The 17,603-nt window shown below is 34.3% G+C and overlaps 1 protein-coding gene and 1 long non-coding RNA gene across 2 annotated transcripts in view; both read right to left on the bottom strand.

The window, feature by feature from the left end:
• Positions 1-2,125: 2,125 nt before the first annotated feature.
• Positions 2,126-17,603, bottom strand: part of LOC142550507 (uncharacterized) — a 49,778-nt gene continuing 34,300 nt past the window's right edge. The window contains exons 3-4 of the mRNA XM_075659583.1: positions 12,030-12,282; positions 2,126-2,255 (exon numbers count right to left, since the gene is read on the bottom strand). Of these exons, the coding sequence (XP_075515698.1) occupies positions 2,237-2,255; positions 12,030-12,282 (272 nt within the window). The 3' untranslated portion in view covers positions 2,126-2,236. The remainder of the gene's footprint in view (positions 2,256-12,029; positions 12,283-17,603) is intronic.
• LOC142550505 (uncharacterized) lies at positions 14,157-15,609 on the bottom strand. Its single transcript, XR_012821407.1, has 4 exons — positions 15,525-15,609; positions 15,300-15,424; positions 15,083-15,161; positions 14,157-14,285 (listed from the first exon to the last, which is right to left on the bottom strand). It is a non-coding gene; the product is annotated as an uncharacterized LOC142550505 (long non-coding RNA).

Genomic DNA, 17,603 nt, shown 5'->3' with positions numbered 1-17,603 from the left:
CATTTAGAATAATATTTCACGTTTATTCTATGGAATAAAAATATAATATCCTAAGAATTATTTTATCTCACTTGCAGAAAACGTATTAAAATAACAATTATTTGATACTGAGAAATTTAAATGATATCAGTGTTCAATAATTAATTTGGTGCAGAAAGTAAGAACGTCTCGAATATAAGTAAGTTTGAAGACATAATCACACACACATTCGTTGAATATATAATAATATCCTTTCGGCATGTAAATCACGTTATTAAGATAAATCGTGGTGAATAAATCTCGTGTGACATACTTCCCCGAAAAATATTAATAGATAGAATCGAACTATTAATATACTTGATGATGTGCTCACATACTCAGTTAAATCAAATAATCTCAACGGGAAATATACGATATTCTTGCTTGTTAAGTTGTTGCATAAAGTTGTCATATATTTCATTTTTCAAAATCAATGATAGAAATTGACACGAAAACCCACATTTTGCTAAAATTTAATAAATATCTTCGTTGCGTAGCTGTCACAACTCATATAATACTCGATAATTTTGTCACGTTGCTCAACCCAAAAGTATCAATTCCTTCGTATATTTGAGGTTCCTACAACTAGTATATATATAATTAAGGTATATTCTGAAGATATTATATGCTTGTGGGGACGTACGAAGGAATTGGTACTTTTGGGTTGAGCAACGTTTATTTGAGGTGTTTATCCAAGTTTTCGTGTAATAAATGCTCAATTTTACTCGTATTTTAAAGCCGATAAATATACATTTATATTTGTATATATTTAATTGTATGAGTTTTTATTTTAATGCATTACAATTATGTTGATATAAAACAAATTAAAACAGTTGTATTTTGTGGGTAAAATAATATAGGAGATAATATGAAGTCTGAGATGTTAAATCATTATCAAGGTGGATTTATCAGTGTGAAAAAACTTAGAGATGCTAAATTTAGGCAACAGAGAAGTTAGCATTACTGATACAAAAAATTATAGGCAATTAGGTTATATATACGAATTATATATAGGTGTAAACCGACATATTAGATGTAGGAATATATGCATGTGTGTATATATATATATGTGTGTGTGTGTGTGTGTGTGTGTGAAAATGTTTAAAATTGTATTCTTTAATTTGGTAACAGTTGTGAATACATGTTATCAAGTGTAAAGGTTTTATTTAAGCTTTTTACAAAAATAACGGAAATAATCAGTTTGGACATAACTAAATAATAGGATTAATGAACACAGATTTAGCAGCTAAGTATGTGGATTAATATTTAAAATTTTTTTTTAAGGGAGAACATGAATAATAACGATCAAATTTTTTAATTTTTTTGATTATTTATATGTAAGGGATCAAAAGTTATAAAATCTTTTGGCAAAAAAATAATGTATTTTAATTTTATCTATATTAGACAGACAACTAAAAGTTTTGTCGTGAAAGCGTGAATAAAGCATATATGATATTTTTTGTTTAGGTATTGGGTACGGGGGAAAAATATATATTCCATATACGCCTGAAGTTTTTGATAGTTTTTTAATTTTTTTAAATGGGCATGGTTTATACATATACGTAATTTAATTTTGTATTTGAATGTTCGTTTTTTTAGAGAAATTAATGAATTATATTGTTTGACTAATGATATTTTGTAGAAAATAAGGTATAAAATTTGTTTAAAAAAATAAATATCAGAAAGCATATCTATTGCTATACCTGGGTTCAGTTAGGTTGTAGGCGGTTAAATATGACAGATATAAGTCAGCATATTAACATACAATGAGGAATGAATGTTTTATATATATCTGTGCGCCTACAACTTTTTTAATCTTACAAAAAAATTTAAGTGGTTAGTAATAAGTATATTTTACATATATATTTGTTTTTTAAAAAAGTGAATATGCTGTATATATTTTCAAAGAAAAAGTTTTTAAGCTGTTTAGATAATGATTTGTGGGAAAAAAATTGTAGAAATTTAAAGTTTTTTAAATGTATATAAAAATCAAAATTGGAACATTCTCGGTTTTGTGAATATTGGCATTTTTGATAAAGTTAAGAAACAAGCTAGAGGTTGGCTAAACTATGGTATGAAATTACTAATAAAGTCTAACTGTAGTAGCCGATTGATAAATTACATATTTTATGTCTAATGTTATCAAACAACACATACCTAAGAAGCACAAAACTCTTATTTATGTTCCTACGATCACAAGATTATCTCATTCCTTGTTTCAACTTGCGGAGCATAACCTGAAAAAATAAAAGCCCATAATAAGGTGTGTTAGATTTTAGTATATTCACTGGTATTGAAATATATAAATTTAACGTATTATAAATAAAAATAGGTAGAAAATCTCACCATATCATTTTATCTTATTAAAACAAAACAATTGGCTAAAATATTTATATTTTATTAAAGTTATTTTTTTTAAAAAAACAGAGGCCAAATATAAGGCGTATGTGAATGTAAGCAATAATACAGTTGTATAAGTTATCTTATATATTGGTTTTTCCTGAGCCTATCTGTAATGCAAATGTCATATATATGATTTATTGATTAAGCTTAGAAATCCACTAAATACATCAGTTATTAGTTAGGTCATTAATAATTTGGTAAGTTACATCTTAAAATTATTGAGCATAGATAAAGTAAGTACAAAAAAATGTTATGCAAATTGTTAGAGTAGGTGCCCGTCGAGCCAAGTGTTGGCCGAGTGTTCACAATGAAACTCTATTTATAAACAATTTTTATTTTAATAATATTTGAAATTATTATTGGCACATCTTTATCTGAATACCAATGCTAGTTGCATAGATAAAGCCCTTGAATATACACATAGTGGAAAGAATATGAGATGCTCATATGATGAGTATCATGAAACTCATATTTGGAATACTGTATATTCTAAACAGTTCCTAGTCGATTCAGCCGTCGCTAAGAAGGATATAGGCCGCTCGAGTTCGAGACTAGTATCTGCGATGTGAGTACCATGTTTCATTGGTAGGGGACATTGTGATGTCAGAGCATGCAGATAGGTGCTCCTTGTAGAGTGCACTGAACAACCCTCCATAAAGGACTTTCCAAGTGGTTCTCACTTATCGAGTGGAAACGTCCTAGTTTATGGTTGTACACCATTAGTCCTTATGACCCGGGACAACATTGAGACTCTATGTGCTAGAATTACACTTTGACTTGTTTACCGACTCTCATGGTGTCATCAGGTGGCAAGGTTGGGTGTTCTGTCGAAACAAATAGGAGTCGATGCATTGTAGTCGGGGATTCACCGCTTACCTTCGGGTATGGATATCCTATGTGTTCTCATGTGTATGTAGGTTGAAATCTCTGATCAGAGTATGGTGGTAATTAAGAAAGGGGTTTCATAGATTACACCATCGATGCAACTACGACATGACACATAGTATCGATTCATTGACAAATCTCGATAAACCAATGGTTGTCGAATCGGTCGGGATATATGAGTTGAAGGGACCGTACTGTATGCTAACCATAATTGAATGGTTCTTGCAGGCACTATCATTTGATACCTATGGAATCATGTAAGCGATGCTGCTAGGCGTTTAACATGGTTGGTTGGGTACTATCAGACTTGAGTTCTGACGTTCTTGTTATCAAGGAGTTGATAAGTAAGAATGGAGCAATTGTGGTATGCTCGTATAAGGACATGTTTAGTCCGAATCACATGGAGATGTGAACCCACGGCTAGTTGTATCAATGAACCATTGAGAGCCACACAAGTACTAGCTTTCTAGATCCCGTTGAGAAGTAAAATAGTTCAATGTGTTGAACGGCTTATAAATGAGTTTATAAGCGTAAAGAAAAATAGAAGTATGACTTCTATGAGAGAAATGTGACTTTTAATTTATGAATGTGTTCCTAAATTAAAAGTTGGCCAAATAAATAATGTATTTGAAAATTGTGATTTTCATAAACATTATTATGGACTAAATTAAATTAATTAAAGTGTTGAATTAATTAAACACTAGTGGGCCTAGTAAAGTCCAAATAATTAAATTAATTCAATTGTTGAATTAATTAAATCATATTGGGTCTTGTAGAGCCCAATAGTAAAATAATTATTCAACTAGTGACTTGAGTAAATTCAAGTAATGTTTAATTAGTCCCAAATTTGTTTGATATAATTAAATTAAGTTCATGGATTTTTAATTGTTAAATATCAAATAAAAATGCATGAATGAGAGGTGAAGAGTTGGGAGACAACTTTTTGTTTAACCAAGGCATGGAATGCAAAAGTTGGACAATACTTTTTCACACACCAAGACAAGTCTTCCACTCTCCCATTACATGCTCATGGCCGAAATTTTGGAGGTTCCTCTCCCTCATTTTTCTCTCCATTTTGTTCTTCAATTGTTGAAGAAAGAAAATACTTCTCAAAAGAAAAATCCTCATATTTTTCTAGTGCAAAATATAAGGGGTTCTAGCTAGTTGGTGGTGGGCTTAATATTTGAGCAAGGTGGGCTCAAAGGGAAGCTTGAAGATTGTCTTGCCATTCAAGAGCTAAGGTGTTTACACCTTAGTTAGAGCCATCATCAATCTTTTAAGATTGATAGGTAAAGATTTCTACACACACTATGAATGTCATATGCTTGTGTTTTGTATTTGCTACACATTATAGGCTTAGGGTGCTCGGTTTTCTCATGAAAATTATTTTTAAACTTCCGTTGCGCATTTGGGCACCTTAATCGATCCCCTTTCAAGTGGTATCATGAGCTGTGGATACTATTTTGTGTAGCTTATACAAGATATTATATTGAGGTATTTCTAACCGCATGAGATTGATTTGTTGCAACTGATTCAAGGCCGGATTTGGGGCGGCTTTTGGGCAGCAAGAGGCAGCCCAAGGGGCAGCCCCCCTATTTTAATAAAAAAAAATTTTGTGCAAAGTTGGCCGGAATCCGGCGACGGAGCTCTAGCGACAGTGATGACGACTAGGGTTTTCAAAAGGTATTTTGAAATATCAAAGTGTCATGGGCCTTGAGTTGTTGGGCCATTGGATGGCTAACATATTTGTGAATTTTAAATGGGCCAAAATGTTTTTGGTGAAAAATGATTTTTTGGGCCCTTAAGTTTAAATTTACAAAAGTTGCAAATATTTTCTCATAAAATAAATAATTGAAGTTGGACTTTAGTTATTTATAGTAAATGGTAATTTACAAGAAATTCGGTTATAATTAAATTAATTAGAAAGTAGACAAAGGTGTTTGTATACTTTGTTAATTTAGTTTATAATCGTGGCGGTTCGTGATTGGATCAAGATATATAATATTGGATCAATTAATTATTGTGTTAATTAATTGATGGTGTATGATATGTGATATTATGCATGAAGGATGATCAAAAGCCCAAGCCCAATTTGCTAGGTGTATGCTAGGATATTTTGTGTTGAATGATTGTAATAATTATCAATTTATAAAGTGGGCTTGGTTTATGTCCCCTTCCCACCCCCATGAGATGTATCCCTATTTGCCATGGATATTTATTTGTAAATATTAGTATAGTGGATGATCAAGATTGGAAGATGGTGGCCATGATGATTATGAAGATCGAAGATATGTAAATATTGGAAGCTAATGTAATAGTTGCATTTGCATCCCATGCATTTCCCTAGGATTGGACCTAGGCCCGTGTTTAGCTCACACGGGCCATTAGTATTGGGGCGATTGATCATCCTTGTTTTGTTTACTGTTTATAATATATGCATGATATGTTATAAATAATGAGTATGTGCGTTATTATTATGATAATAACAAAGTTGCATGAATCCGGCAAACATACGATCAAACATGGCGAGCTTTTAAATAAAATTAATGATGAGACCTTTCAAAATTAAAAAAACCCTCATTTTGAATAAGATTCAAAATTAATATCAAGCCCGAAAAGGGGAATTATAAATTTGTTTATAATTTCCATGTCTTCCATCGACAATGGGTGCATGATGAACGCTACCCGTACTCGGGGCTCGGCTCATATTATTGGGGGGGCCCCGGGTGCCGGAAAGCTGTGACATCCATTGACATGATGATGTGAACTACGTGGAACTCCCATGATTTCGGCTCATATTATTGGGGAAACTCATGGCGACCGTCCATTAAGGTTCAACATCGATGGGTAAGGCTTGACACGTGAAGATGAACGACGTCATATTATTGGGTCCTAATCAAACGTGAGACAAAAGTTTACGTAGAGGGTTGCATTGTGATGCAATTGGAAACTACCTTTTAGGAATTGTGATTGACTGATATTATTCGGGATCATAATTCGCTAATTGGACCTTGCGTACCTACTGAGAAAAGGAGTTTCCCGTTTTCACTAGAGGGTAGTGAAAGATGTCAAAACAGTGGGAGTAAACATTTATAAAGTAAAAGTTCATACTTTATATCTTACTAAATATTTTAAAATAGTCATTAACATTTATCTGTTATACTTTTCAGTACAATTTTTGACAATGTCTTCGATTCGCAATCCGCTATCTACAATACTCGACAAACACGTATTAACCGGACCTAATTACCTCACTTGGCTAAGAAACCTAAAAATTGTCTTGAATTCGGAAATGATAGCATATACACTGACTGAGTCGCCCCCTGTTGAGGCTCCGACTGACTGCACTCCTGAGGAATTGCAGACTTACAAGGAATGGTGTGACCATGACTTGAAAGCGAGGTGTTATATGCAGGCTTCTATGAATGATGAGCTGCAGAGGCGTTTTGAGGATGCAAAGAGTGCCGCTGACATTCATTTGCATCTCAAGGAGCTGTTTGGTGAGCAAACACGGCCTCTTAGGCATGCTACCGTCAAGGAGCTGATCACTTTGCGCATGCGAGATGGGGCCTCGGTCCATGAGCATGGCCTGAAGTTGATTGGGCTCGTGGACAAGCTCGTTGGCATGGATCTGATGTTGCCTTCGGAGTTGACCACCGACGTGTTGCTCTTATCGCTGCCTAGCTCATTTGATCCTTTTGTGGTGAACTTCAACATGAACAATATGGAGCCGACCCTTGAGGAGTTGGTGAACATGCTTGTGACCTTTGAGTCCACTATCAAGAAAGAGAAGCTGGTTCTTTATGTGGGTTCTTCATCTGGTACGAAGATTGATCCACATGGGAAGGGAAAGAAGCGTTCTTTCCAACATCCCAAGAAGAACGTGCCCTTGTTGAGGCAATCTCCGAAATCCCGTCGTGGCAGCCACACCAGTTAAGGCTGACAAGACTAGTGATGTTTGTCATCACTGCAAGAAGCCTGGACATTGGAGGCGTAATTGCAAAGAATATCTTGCCCAGAAAAGTTCTGAAAATGGTATGTTCTACATTGAAGTAAACATTTCAATTAACTCTACTTCTTGGGTATTGGATACCGGCTGTGGCTCACATCTTTGTAATGTTACAGGTGATGGGAAGAAGTAGGAAGCTTAGGGAAGGTGTGACCTTCTCGAGGATGGGCAATGGAGCAAGAGTTGCTGGCAAGGCTGTTGAAGATGTTTACTTATTGTTGAACAATAGTTTTAAGTTAATTTTATGAGATGTTTTGTTTATACCTAATTTTGTGAAAAATATTGTTTCCATTTCTATGCTGATAAAAATTGATATTCTTGTTTATTTAGCAAAGGTGTTTGCAATATTTACAAGAATGAATGTTTGATTGGTACATGTGAACTTGAAAACGATCTCTATAACTTAAAATTGAAAGATATTCCACTAAATGTCCATTCAAAAGCAGACACCATATGAGATATGGATGAGTAAGCTTCCCAAGTATTCTTATCTTAGAATATGGGGGTGCCCTGCTTATATGAAGCAGACAGTGGGAGATAAATTGGATAGTCGATCCATTTTATGTTACTTTGTGGGATATCCAAGGAATTCAGTTGGATATAATTTCTATCATCCCCAAGAAACAAAGGTGTTTGTTTCTAGGAATGCAACCTTTTTGGAAAAGGAATTTCTATTGGATAGAAAAGGGGAGATGATAGAACTCGAAGAGGTTCGAGAGACACCCACAATTATAGAACCCACACCCGAAGAGCCAAGAGAGGAGATACAAGCTCCTAGAAGATCCGAGAGAGTCTCGAGACCACCTATGAGGTGTGGTCTGCTTCTTGAAGAGGGCCATGATGAGCCTAACCATGGATGTGATCCAAGGACCTTCAAGGAAGTCTTATCTGATGCCGATTCATCCAAGTGGCTTGAAGCGATGGAATCTGAGATGAATTCCTTGCATTCGAACCAAGTGTGAAATCTTGTGGATCCACCTGAGGGAATTGTTCCTATAGGGTGTAAATGGATTTACAAGAGGAAACTTGGGGCGGATGGGAAGGTATTGACCTTCAAGGCGCGATTGGTGGCAAAAGGATATACTCAAAGACAAGGAGTTGACTTGGAAGAAACCTTTTCTCCAGTTGCAATGTTCAAGTCCATAAGGATATTGCTAGCCATAGCTGCATGGTATGACTATGAGATATGTCAGATGGATGTGAAGACAGTCTTTCTTAATGGGGATATTAAGGAAGAGATTTACATGTCTCAACCTGAAGGGTTTACATCTGTCGGAAGTGAGCATATGGTATGCAAACTTCATAGATCTATTTATGGTCTAAAGCAGGCATCTAGGAGTTGGAACCTTAGATTCGATAGTACAATCAAAGAGTTTGGTTTTACTAAGAATCCTGAGGAACCCTGTGTGTATAAGAAGGTCAGTGGGAGTGCTGTGACATTCCTGGTGTTGTATGTTGATGACATTCTACTCATTGGGAATGATGTAGGGATGTTGCAATCAACTAAGATATGGTTAGCGAGTAAGTTCTCGATGCAGGACTTGGGTGAAGCATCTTTTGTATTGGGAATACAGATCTATAGAGATAGATCAAGAAGATTGCTTGGTCTCACCCAGTCCACATACATTGATACCATCGTGAAGCGATTCTCGATGGACGAGTCCAAGAGAGGACATCTACCAATGTGTCATGGCGTGTCCCTATCCAAGTCTATGTCTCCCAAGACTGATGCAGAGATAGCGGCGATGACAAGCATTCCTTATGCATCTGCGATTGGTAGCATCATGTATGGGATGATATCTACACGTCCTGACGTGGTTTTTGCACTAAGTGTAGTAAGTAGATATCAATCGAACCCTGGTCTTCCACACTGGAAAGCTGTGAAAGACATCCTCAAGTATTTGAAAAGGACCAATAAGTTGTTCTTGGTCTATGGGGGTGGAGAACTAAAATTGGAAGGCTATACCGACTTTAGCTTCCAAAGCGATATCGATGACTTGAAGTCAACCTCTGGTTTTGTATTCATGCTCAATGGTGCTGCTGCCTCTTGGAAGGGTTCCATGCAAGACAGTACTACGGATTCCACCACTGAGGCCGAATACATTGCCGCATCAGATGCAGCAAAGGAGGCTGTTTGGATAACGAATTTCGTCCAAGAGTTGGATGTCATTCCTAATGGAGTTGCTCCTGTCCCGGTGTTGTGTGACAACACGGGAGCTTTAGCTCAAGCAAAGGAGCCAAGGTCTCATCAGAAGTCCAAACATGTATTGAGAAAGTACCACATTCTCCGAGAGATCGTGGAAAGAGGAGATGTCTCGATTGACAAAGTCGGCTCCGCAGATAATGTTGCTGATCCACTAACTAAGCCTTTACCTGGACCATTATTCGAGTAGCATCGCGAATTGATGAGTTTGAAGCATATGGGTAGTTGGCTCTAGTGCAAGTGGGAGATTGTTAGAGTAGGTGCCCGTCGAGCCAAGTGTTGGCCGAGTGTTCACAATGAAACTCTATGTATAAATAATCTTTATTTTAATAATATTTGAAATTATTATTGGCACATCTTTATCTGAATACCTATGCTAGTTGCATAGATAAAGCCCTTGAATATACACATAGTAGAAAGAATATGAGATGCTCATATGATGAGTATCATGAAACTCATATTTGGAATACTGTATATTCTAAACAGTTCCTAGTCGATTCAGCCGCCGCTAAGAAGGATATAGGCCGCTCGAGTTCGAGACTAGTATCTGCGATGTGAGTACCATGTTTCATTGGTAGGGGACATTGTGAAGTCCGAGCATGCAGATAGGTGCTCCTGGTAGAGTACACTGAACAACCCTCTATAAAGGACTTTCCAAGTGGTTCTCACTTATCGAGTGGAAACGTCCTAGTTTATGGTTGTACACCATTAGTCCTTATGACCCGGGACAACATTGAGACTCTATGTGCTAGAATTACACTTTGACTTGTTTACCGACTCTCATGGGGTCATCAGGTGGCAAGGTTGGGTGTTCTGTCGAAACAAATAGGAGTCGATGCATTGTAGTCGGGGATTCACCGCTTACTTTCGGGTATGGATATCCTATGTGTTCTCATGTATATGTAGGTTGAAATCTCTGATCAGAGTATGGTGGTAATTATGAAAGGGGTTTCATAGATTACACCATCGATGCAACTACGATATGACACATAGTATTGATTCATTGACAACTCTCGATAAACCAATGGTTGTCGAATCGGTCGGGATATATGAGTTGAAGGGACCGTACTGTACGCTAACCATAATTGAACGGTTCTTGCAGGCACTATCATTTGATACCTAGGGAATCATGTAAGCGATGCTGCTAAGCGTTTAACATGGTTGGTTGGGTACTATCAGACTTGAGTTCTGACGTTCTTGTTATTAAGGAGTTGATAAGTAAGAATGAAGCAATTGGGGTATGCTCGTATATGGACATGTTTAGTCCGAATCACATGGAGATGTGAACCCACGGCTGGTTGTATCAATGAACTATTGAGGGCCACACAAGTACTAGCTTTCTAGATCCCGTTGAGAAGTTATATAGTTCAATGTGTTGAACGGCTTATAAATGAGTTTATAAGCGTAAAGAAAAATAGAAATATGACTTCTATGAGAGAAATGTGACTTTTAATTTATGAATGTGTTCCTAAATTCAAAGTTGGCCAAATAAATAATGTATTTGAAAATTGTGATTTTCATAAACATTATTATGGACTAAATTAAATTAATTCAAGTGTTGAATTAATTAAACACTAGTGGGCCTAGTAAAGTCCAAATAATTAAATTAATTCAAGTGTTGAATTAATTAAATCATATTGGGTCTTGTAGAGCCCAATAGTAAAATAATTATTCAACTAGTGACTTGAGTAAATTCAAGTAATGTTTAATTAGTCTCAAATTTGTTTGAGATAATTAAATTAAGTCCATGGATTTTTAATTGTTAAAAATCAAATAAAAATGCATGAATGGGAGGTGAAGAGTTGGGAGACAACTTTTTGTTTAACCAAGGCATGACATACAAAAGCTGGACACTACTTTTTCACACACCAAGACAAGTCTTCCACTCTCCCATTACATGCTCATGGCCGAAATTTTGGAGGTTCCTCTCCCTCATTTTTCTCTCTATTTTGTTCTTCAATTGTTGAAGAAAGAAAATACTTCTCAAAAGAAAAATCCTCATATTTTTCTAGTTCAAAATATGAGGGGTTCTAGCTAGTTGGTGGTGGGCTTAATATTTGAGCAAGGTGGGCTCAAAGGAAAGCTTGAAGATTGTCTTGCCATTCAAGAGCTAAGGTGTTAAACCTTAGTTGAAGCCATCATCAATCTTTTAAGATTGATAGATAAAGATTTCTAAACACACTATGAATGTCATATGCTTGTGTTTTGTATTTGCTACACATTATAGGCTTAGGGTGCTCGGTTTTCTCATGAAAATTATTTTTGAACTTCCGTTGCGCATTCGGGCACCTTAATCGATCCCCTTTCACAAATAACATGACATAAAGTTATTTATGAATTACAAGAGGGAAAAGGTTATTAAGTATAAAAAATAAAGTTAATGCAACTTTTCTAAATGAAGAATCAGTAGAATATATTTTATAATTGTTAGCAGGTCAATGTAAATGTTTCTGAAATAAACGATTTCAAAACTATAAGATAGCTGTTCTAGTATCTGTTTAATTTATATACTGTGTTTGACGAATAACGTTGACATCTAGCTCTTTTTCAATATCGGCTGCGTAGTCTAGTAGAAGAGAAAGCTTTGATTCCATATTTAGCGCTCTTCGTAAGATGATGACCCATACTGGATTCGAGTAAAACCTTTTTATTAGTTCTTCAACTTCTTTCTGAAATAGAGAATTGTAGTAACATTGAGTGCAGTCAATACAATCACAGCACGAGGTGTTTTCCATTGGAGTTGATTTAGAAGACATATGTTTTGCTACAGAAAGGAAAGTATTGAAATGTTAAGGTAAATACTTGCAATCTAGTTGATGGTAGATAAATTCATATATATCATATGGAGAAAGGTGAGTCATAGATGGGTTATGACACATGGTTTGATTATTTTTGGCCACCTCAATATAAGCAACTTAGATGGTTTAAATTATTGACAAGTGTAAGGGCATAAATGATTTTTTTGTAATATAAGCCTTGGTTATTATATTATTGAGTATATTTAAAGCCTCTTTTAGGTTTTTTCCCTTGTATTATTTATATATTATTTAAACATATACCTCGTTTTTCATTATTCAGTCCATATTTTGTATTTATAAGTATGCATTTTTCCCTGAGCAAAATGTTTTAGAATGAATATTATCAAATTTCCTTATTTTGCTTAGTTTAGAGCAATAATATAACAGTTGTTAGTTGTAAGTTGGCAATAAAAAACGATATCGTATAAATAAGTAGAAAGGCCTTAGATATAATTTACTATAACATGAAATTATTTAATGGATATTTTATAGTTGTTTTTTTTATTATACGTTGTATTTATTTTTGTAGTGCTAAGAATGTATGCCTATATAGATTTGAAAGTGTTTAGGAAAAAAAGTTCCCCTTATAAATAAATATATAATTCAATATATAGCAAGTATATTAAATCGAACACATAAGATACAAAGAAGACGGTTTTTATTTTTAAATTAGTCTATATTATCTTTCTTTTCAAACTAATAATGCTATGTGTAAATGCCACACAGAAGATTATATATTAGAATAAAGGAAAATGTTTAAAATTACTGGAAATAGACAATTTATTTTATGCATAATTGGAAAGTAGTCAGAACTTCAACCAACAATTAATAGGTTAGTTTTCAGACAAAATATTAGCGTTTGGATAACAAACAAAAAAAAAGTAACTCCAGTTAAAAAAAACACAAGTATTAAAACACATATTGGGTTTTTGTATACATATTTGCCTTTCAGTCTTGTTTCATATATTTTTTACTCTCATATAATACCTCTTCAGGTTCCAATTTCCTTTTGCCTGTTGACTTGGGTTGTTGTACTCTAAGATCTGTTTCAAAGTGTTCTTCCTGCATTGCAGAGCTGCTTTCTTGGGATTCAGCTGCAGCCACATCACCTTGTATCAATCCAAGAACTTTTGAGGCCGAGCTTTTGTGTTCATAGCTATGAGATGTTGACGATGACTCAGCTGCAGGTAGACATGCTATGACTGTGTTTCGAACAAAAGTCTTGCCTCTTGTTTTGCTCCACGACGTTCTTAGTTGGAAAAGAAACTGTAAATCTTTCGATTTCTCATTGAATGTATCAAGAATAAAAGGTGTTTGCTGTGAATGCCAAGATAAGTAATATTCAAAAGCTGTATGAAGTTTTTGATTAACAAAAAAAAATTGAAAAATAAACATACATGTTCTTCTGCCTCAATCATGTCTTCTCCTGATGCACATAACAACATGCTTGCCTCTTTGTTCTCAACATAAGCAGTCAAATTTCCAGTCCCGTCACAAAGTTCTGCTTGGAACCGTAAACTATATGTATATCATAGTTAAGATATCATGTTTTTAATGAGCGTAGATCTTCAAAGCATTTTTATCACTTACAGCGGTTTTGGGCTTGGAAAATCATGGTTGCAATAAAAACATGTGAACTCATATTTGTATGCAGCTCCGCATGACTTCGAACAGCCTGGGCAAGCTAGAAAATATACAGAGTCTTCGGGATTCTTTATTCTTATTTTAGCCTTTATCCAAAATGATTTCACATGTAAATCAGAATTTGTTAGCATTTTAAGATATTTGTTTATTCTAAATCTAGGTAAGACAATATGCGAGTAAATTTGAACATACTACTTCGTTCAGGCTCAGAAGTTGGCTGATTTTTTGAATCTGGGAGGTGAACGGTTGGTCAATTTCCTGGTTTGCTTTGTCATACAATATTTGGGACACAACAGCCTCTATATATTCCTGATTGGTTTACATCCTTAAAAAAAAGGGTATGTTAGCTATTTATTTTTAGAAATATGGGAAATAGGTCAGAAATAAAAAATTTTTTTTGCATAAAAACATGAAAACACGAGGAAAACAAGTGAAGATATCAAGATAGTTGGCTCTTTAGCAAATATATATAAGGTCATCTAAAACAATGCAATGGTACGTTGATGCTTTGATTTAATATGGAACCCGTTTATAATACAAAATAACAAATATCTTTAAGAAATTTATAGGTCGGAAGCATACAATATAACGAGAAAATAGGTTTGAGATGTACAAGATATTTGTTATCTTAATTTGAGAGATGCTATACGTGACACACAGTAATCAAACAAAAGATCAAGAGTACAAAAAAAAACAATTTTTTATGACTGCATACATGTGCCTGACAAAGGAAGAGATGGTGCAACTATTTTTTCCCACGACAAAAGTTAACCGAAAAACTAAAAAAATTTAATCAATTTTTTTGCCGCTACGTTAGTGTATTCAAGAAATGTAACATGTGCCTATCAAAGCCCAACAATTAATTATAAATTTTAATTTCAAGATTACAGCAGATACACTTAGAACTACAAACTCATAATTTATAATTTTTTTTTTTTGAAATGTATAGTGTCGAAAAGTAATTCTTGTATGCATACATATATTAGAAACCAAAAAAAAGCATTATTTAGTATAGTTTAGAAATTGAAGCAGAGGCGTTTGAGATAGCAGATTTATTTTGATTCAGCAAAGATCATTCTAAGAATATGTGACCACATAACTAATAGAAAGAGTATGAATTACCATCGTTTTAGGAGGTCACTTCGTTGTATTGGGGGGTCAAACAGAATGGTGCTATTGGGTACTGTACCGATTGATAATCCTACAGTGAAATAATTTCTTATCAGCCTGACCAAGCTTTGTCAAGTAAAAAACACCAAAATAAATCAAACAATATGTATAATCTAGAGGAAATTGATTTTTCTAACTATGAAATAACATTAAATAGAGCTGAATATACCGTAAAATGTGTTGACAGAGAGCCGCATTCCTAAGATAACAGGAAAAGTGTGAACATTTTGCGTTAAAAAAGGTGCTTCGGTTTGGAGAAATTATTCCCATAAGGTCAGAATTAATGGTTTGCGCCTATCAAGATAAAAAAAGTTGTTATTTTCTCAGCTACACGATTAGTTGAAAAATGAAGAAAAGCAATTAATAATTTGAAAAATTTATGAAATGATCTTACTCTTCGTTGACTATAACAAATTCCTGTAAATTCCTTTTTGTTTTTTCAACAAAACGTGGTGGAAAAAAATGTATCACACTGCATAACAAATCTGAAAAATAAAATGTGTCAATAAATCTGTATATGAAGTAATTGCATGCTATGAAAAGAACTGGAGGAAGAGCTTAGCTGATTTGTTTTGTAGACACATCAGCTAATTCAGGGCATTGTGCAAAAGGCGTCAGTTGGTAAGCATGGTTAATAGGTAGTTGCTTTTCTTCGCTTGCAAGCTTAATATAAGTACTTCTATTAAGCAACATTTGGTATTTTGCTGATGCAAAAATTGGTGCATTGCTAGTTATTTCTTTGATTTTGGCATTCCCAATATAGTATGTCTTGTACAACTGTAGTAATTTGTCCAATTGCTCAACATCTTGGTCGTAAATTATGCCTTGCATGCTTCCATTCTATGCAAATAAATGGGTACAGTAAAAAAAAAATTCTAGACTGTATGACTATTGAAAATAGAAAATGTATTTTACCTCTTTATCAACAAAAACAAGTTTTTGTTGTCTTCTTCATTTCAGAAAACGAGTTGGAGTTTTTCAGAAAGTAAGACTTTGACAAACCAGTTGCGTAAATCTGGTTTTAAATTTGCAAGGAGTGTACATTTGTCCTCTAATGACCTGAATGTAAGGAGGAAGAAGAAGTAATAAGAGAAAATATTTTGGACGCTAAAATTTGGAGTATAAGATAAAGCATGGGCAAATAATAAAAAATTTAATAAGTTTTTTTATTTGGTAAATTTTGTACAGAAATATGAGTCAAAGTGGTTTCAAACCCTGCAAGCACGAAATTAAAACTATATATTTGTGTAAAGAAATAAATCTGAAATTAAAGCGTGCAGCTGGGAGCATTTATTTTGTTTTAATAGAACTAATAATTTTATTTTAACAAAACTTACAATGTGCATATATAAATATTTAATATACTTTCAGGTGCAATATTTTCACATTAACAAGATAAACAAAATAAGAATTTACCTCTCAATAAGAATGTGCAGCGTTCAAAACCTCACGGTATACTACATTTTTTGTGTAGTTAGTACTTTGAGCTAATGGTGTTGATGGTCTAATAAGCACCTTTATTTGATCTATATTCTTAGCTCTTGATAATGCGACATAAAGTTGGCCATGTGAAAAAACTGGTTCTTTTAAATAGATTCCAACAAAATCTAAAGTCTGCCCTTGTGCTTTGTTAATTGTCATTGCATAACATAAACGGATTGGAAATTGTTTTCTTTTAAATGGAATAGATGAAAAATCGTCGTATGGAGATTCTAAAGTTATCCGAGGAATGAACACAGGTTTTCCTGCATGTGTGCCTACTGAAATTTCAGCGTAAATAACATTTTTGTTAAACCCTTTACAAAGTAAACATGTACCATTACAAAGCCCTTCAGTTGGATTAATATTTCTTAACAAAATAATTGGTGAATTTATTTTCAAAGTTAATTTGTGTGGGGAAGCCCTTGAGGAGTTAAACAGTGGAATAAAGCTTCCTGATCAGGTATAACACAATCACTTGTGTTTTCATCGCAACTATAGTACGTTGTTTCTTCGCCAGGAAATTTGTTAATAAGAACGTCATTTATTTCGTGGACAAATTCGTTTCTTGTTGTAAGTATGGCGCGTTTTACAAATGAAGAGAAATCTAGATCTGAATCATTTATGTTTGGGAAGACCATGTCTATTAACATGTTTAAGGAAGTAGTGTCATCTTCAAATGGAATGTTAATGTAAGATGGGATTTGGATTTCATTGTTTTCATTAGTAATTTCAACTCCATCACCAATTTTCAACAGCCAAGATGAGAAGATAGAATCAGATAGCGCACACATATTTTTTTGGAGTTTTATCTTGTTTAAATGTGGCCACAAAGGTGACATGACAATCGAAGAATCGATGATATTTTCCTTCGTACTTTTTAAAATAACTGGTAATGTTTGGCGGAAGTCTCCACCAAATACAACAATTTTACCGCCAAAAAGTAAATTTGAATCCATTATGTCTTGTAACATTTCATTGAACTTTTCAATAA

The sequence above is a fragment of the Primulina tabacum genome, chromosome 7 (assembly GCF_025594145.1).
Source record: "Primulina tabacum isolate GXHZ01 chromosome 7, ASM2559414v2, whole genome shotgun sequence".
Taxonomy (NCBI): domain Eukaryota; kingdom Viridiplantae; phylum Streptophyta; class Magnoliopsida; order Lamiales; family Gesneriaceae; genus Primulina; species Primulina tabacum.
The sequence above is the reverse complement of the archived record's forward strand: the minus strand, read 5'-3'. Positions and strand labels throughout refer to the sequence as shown.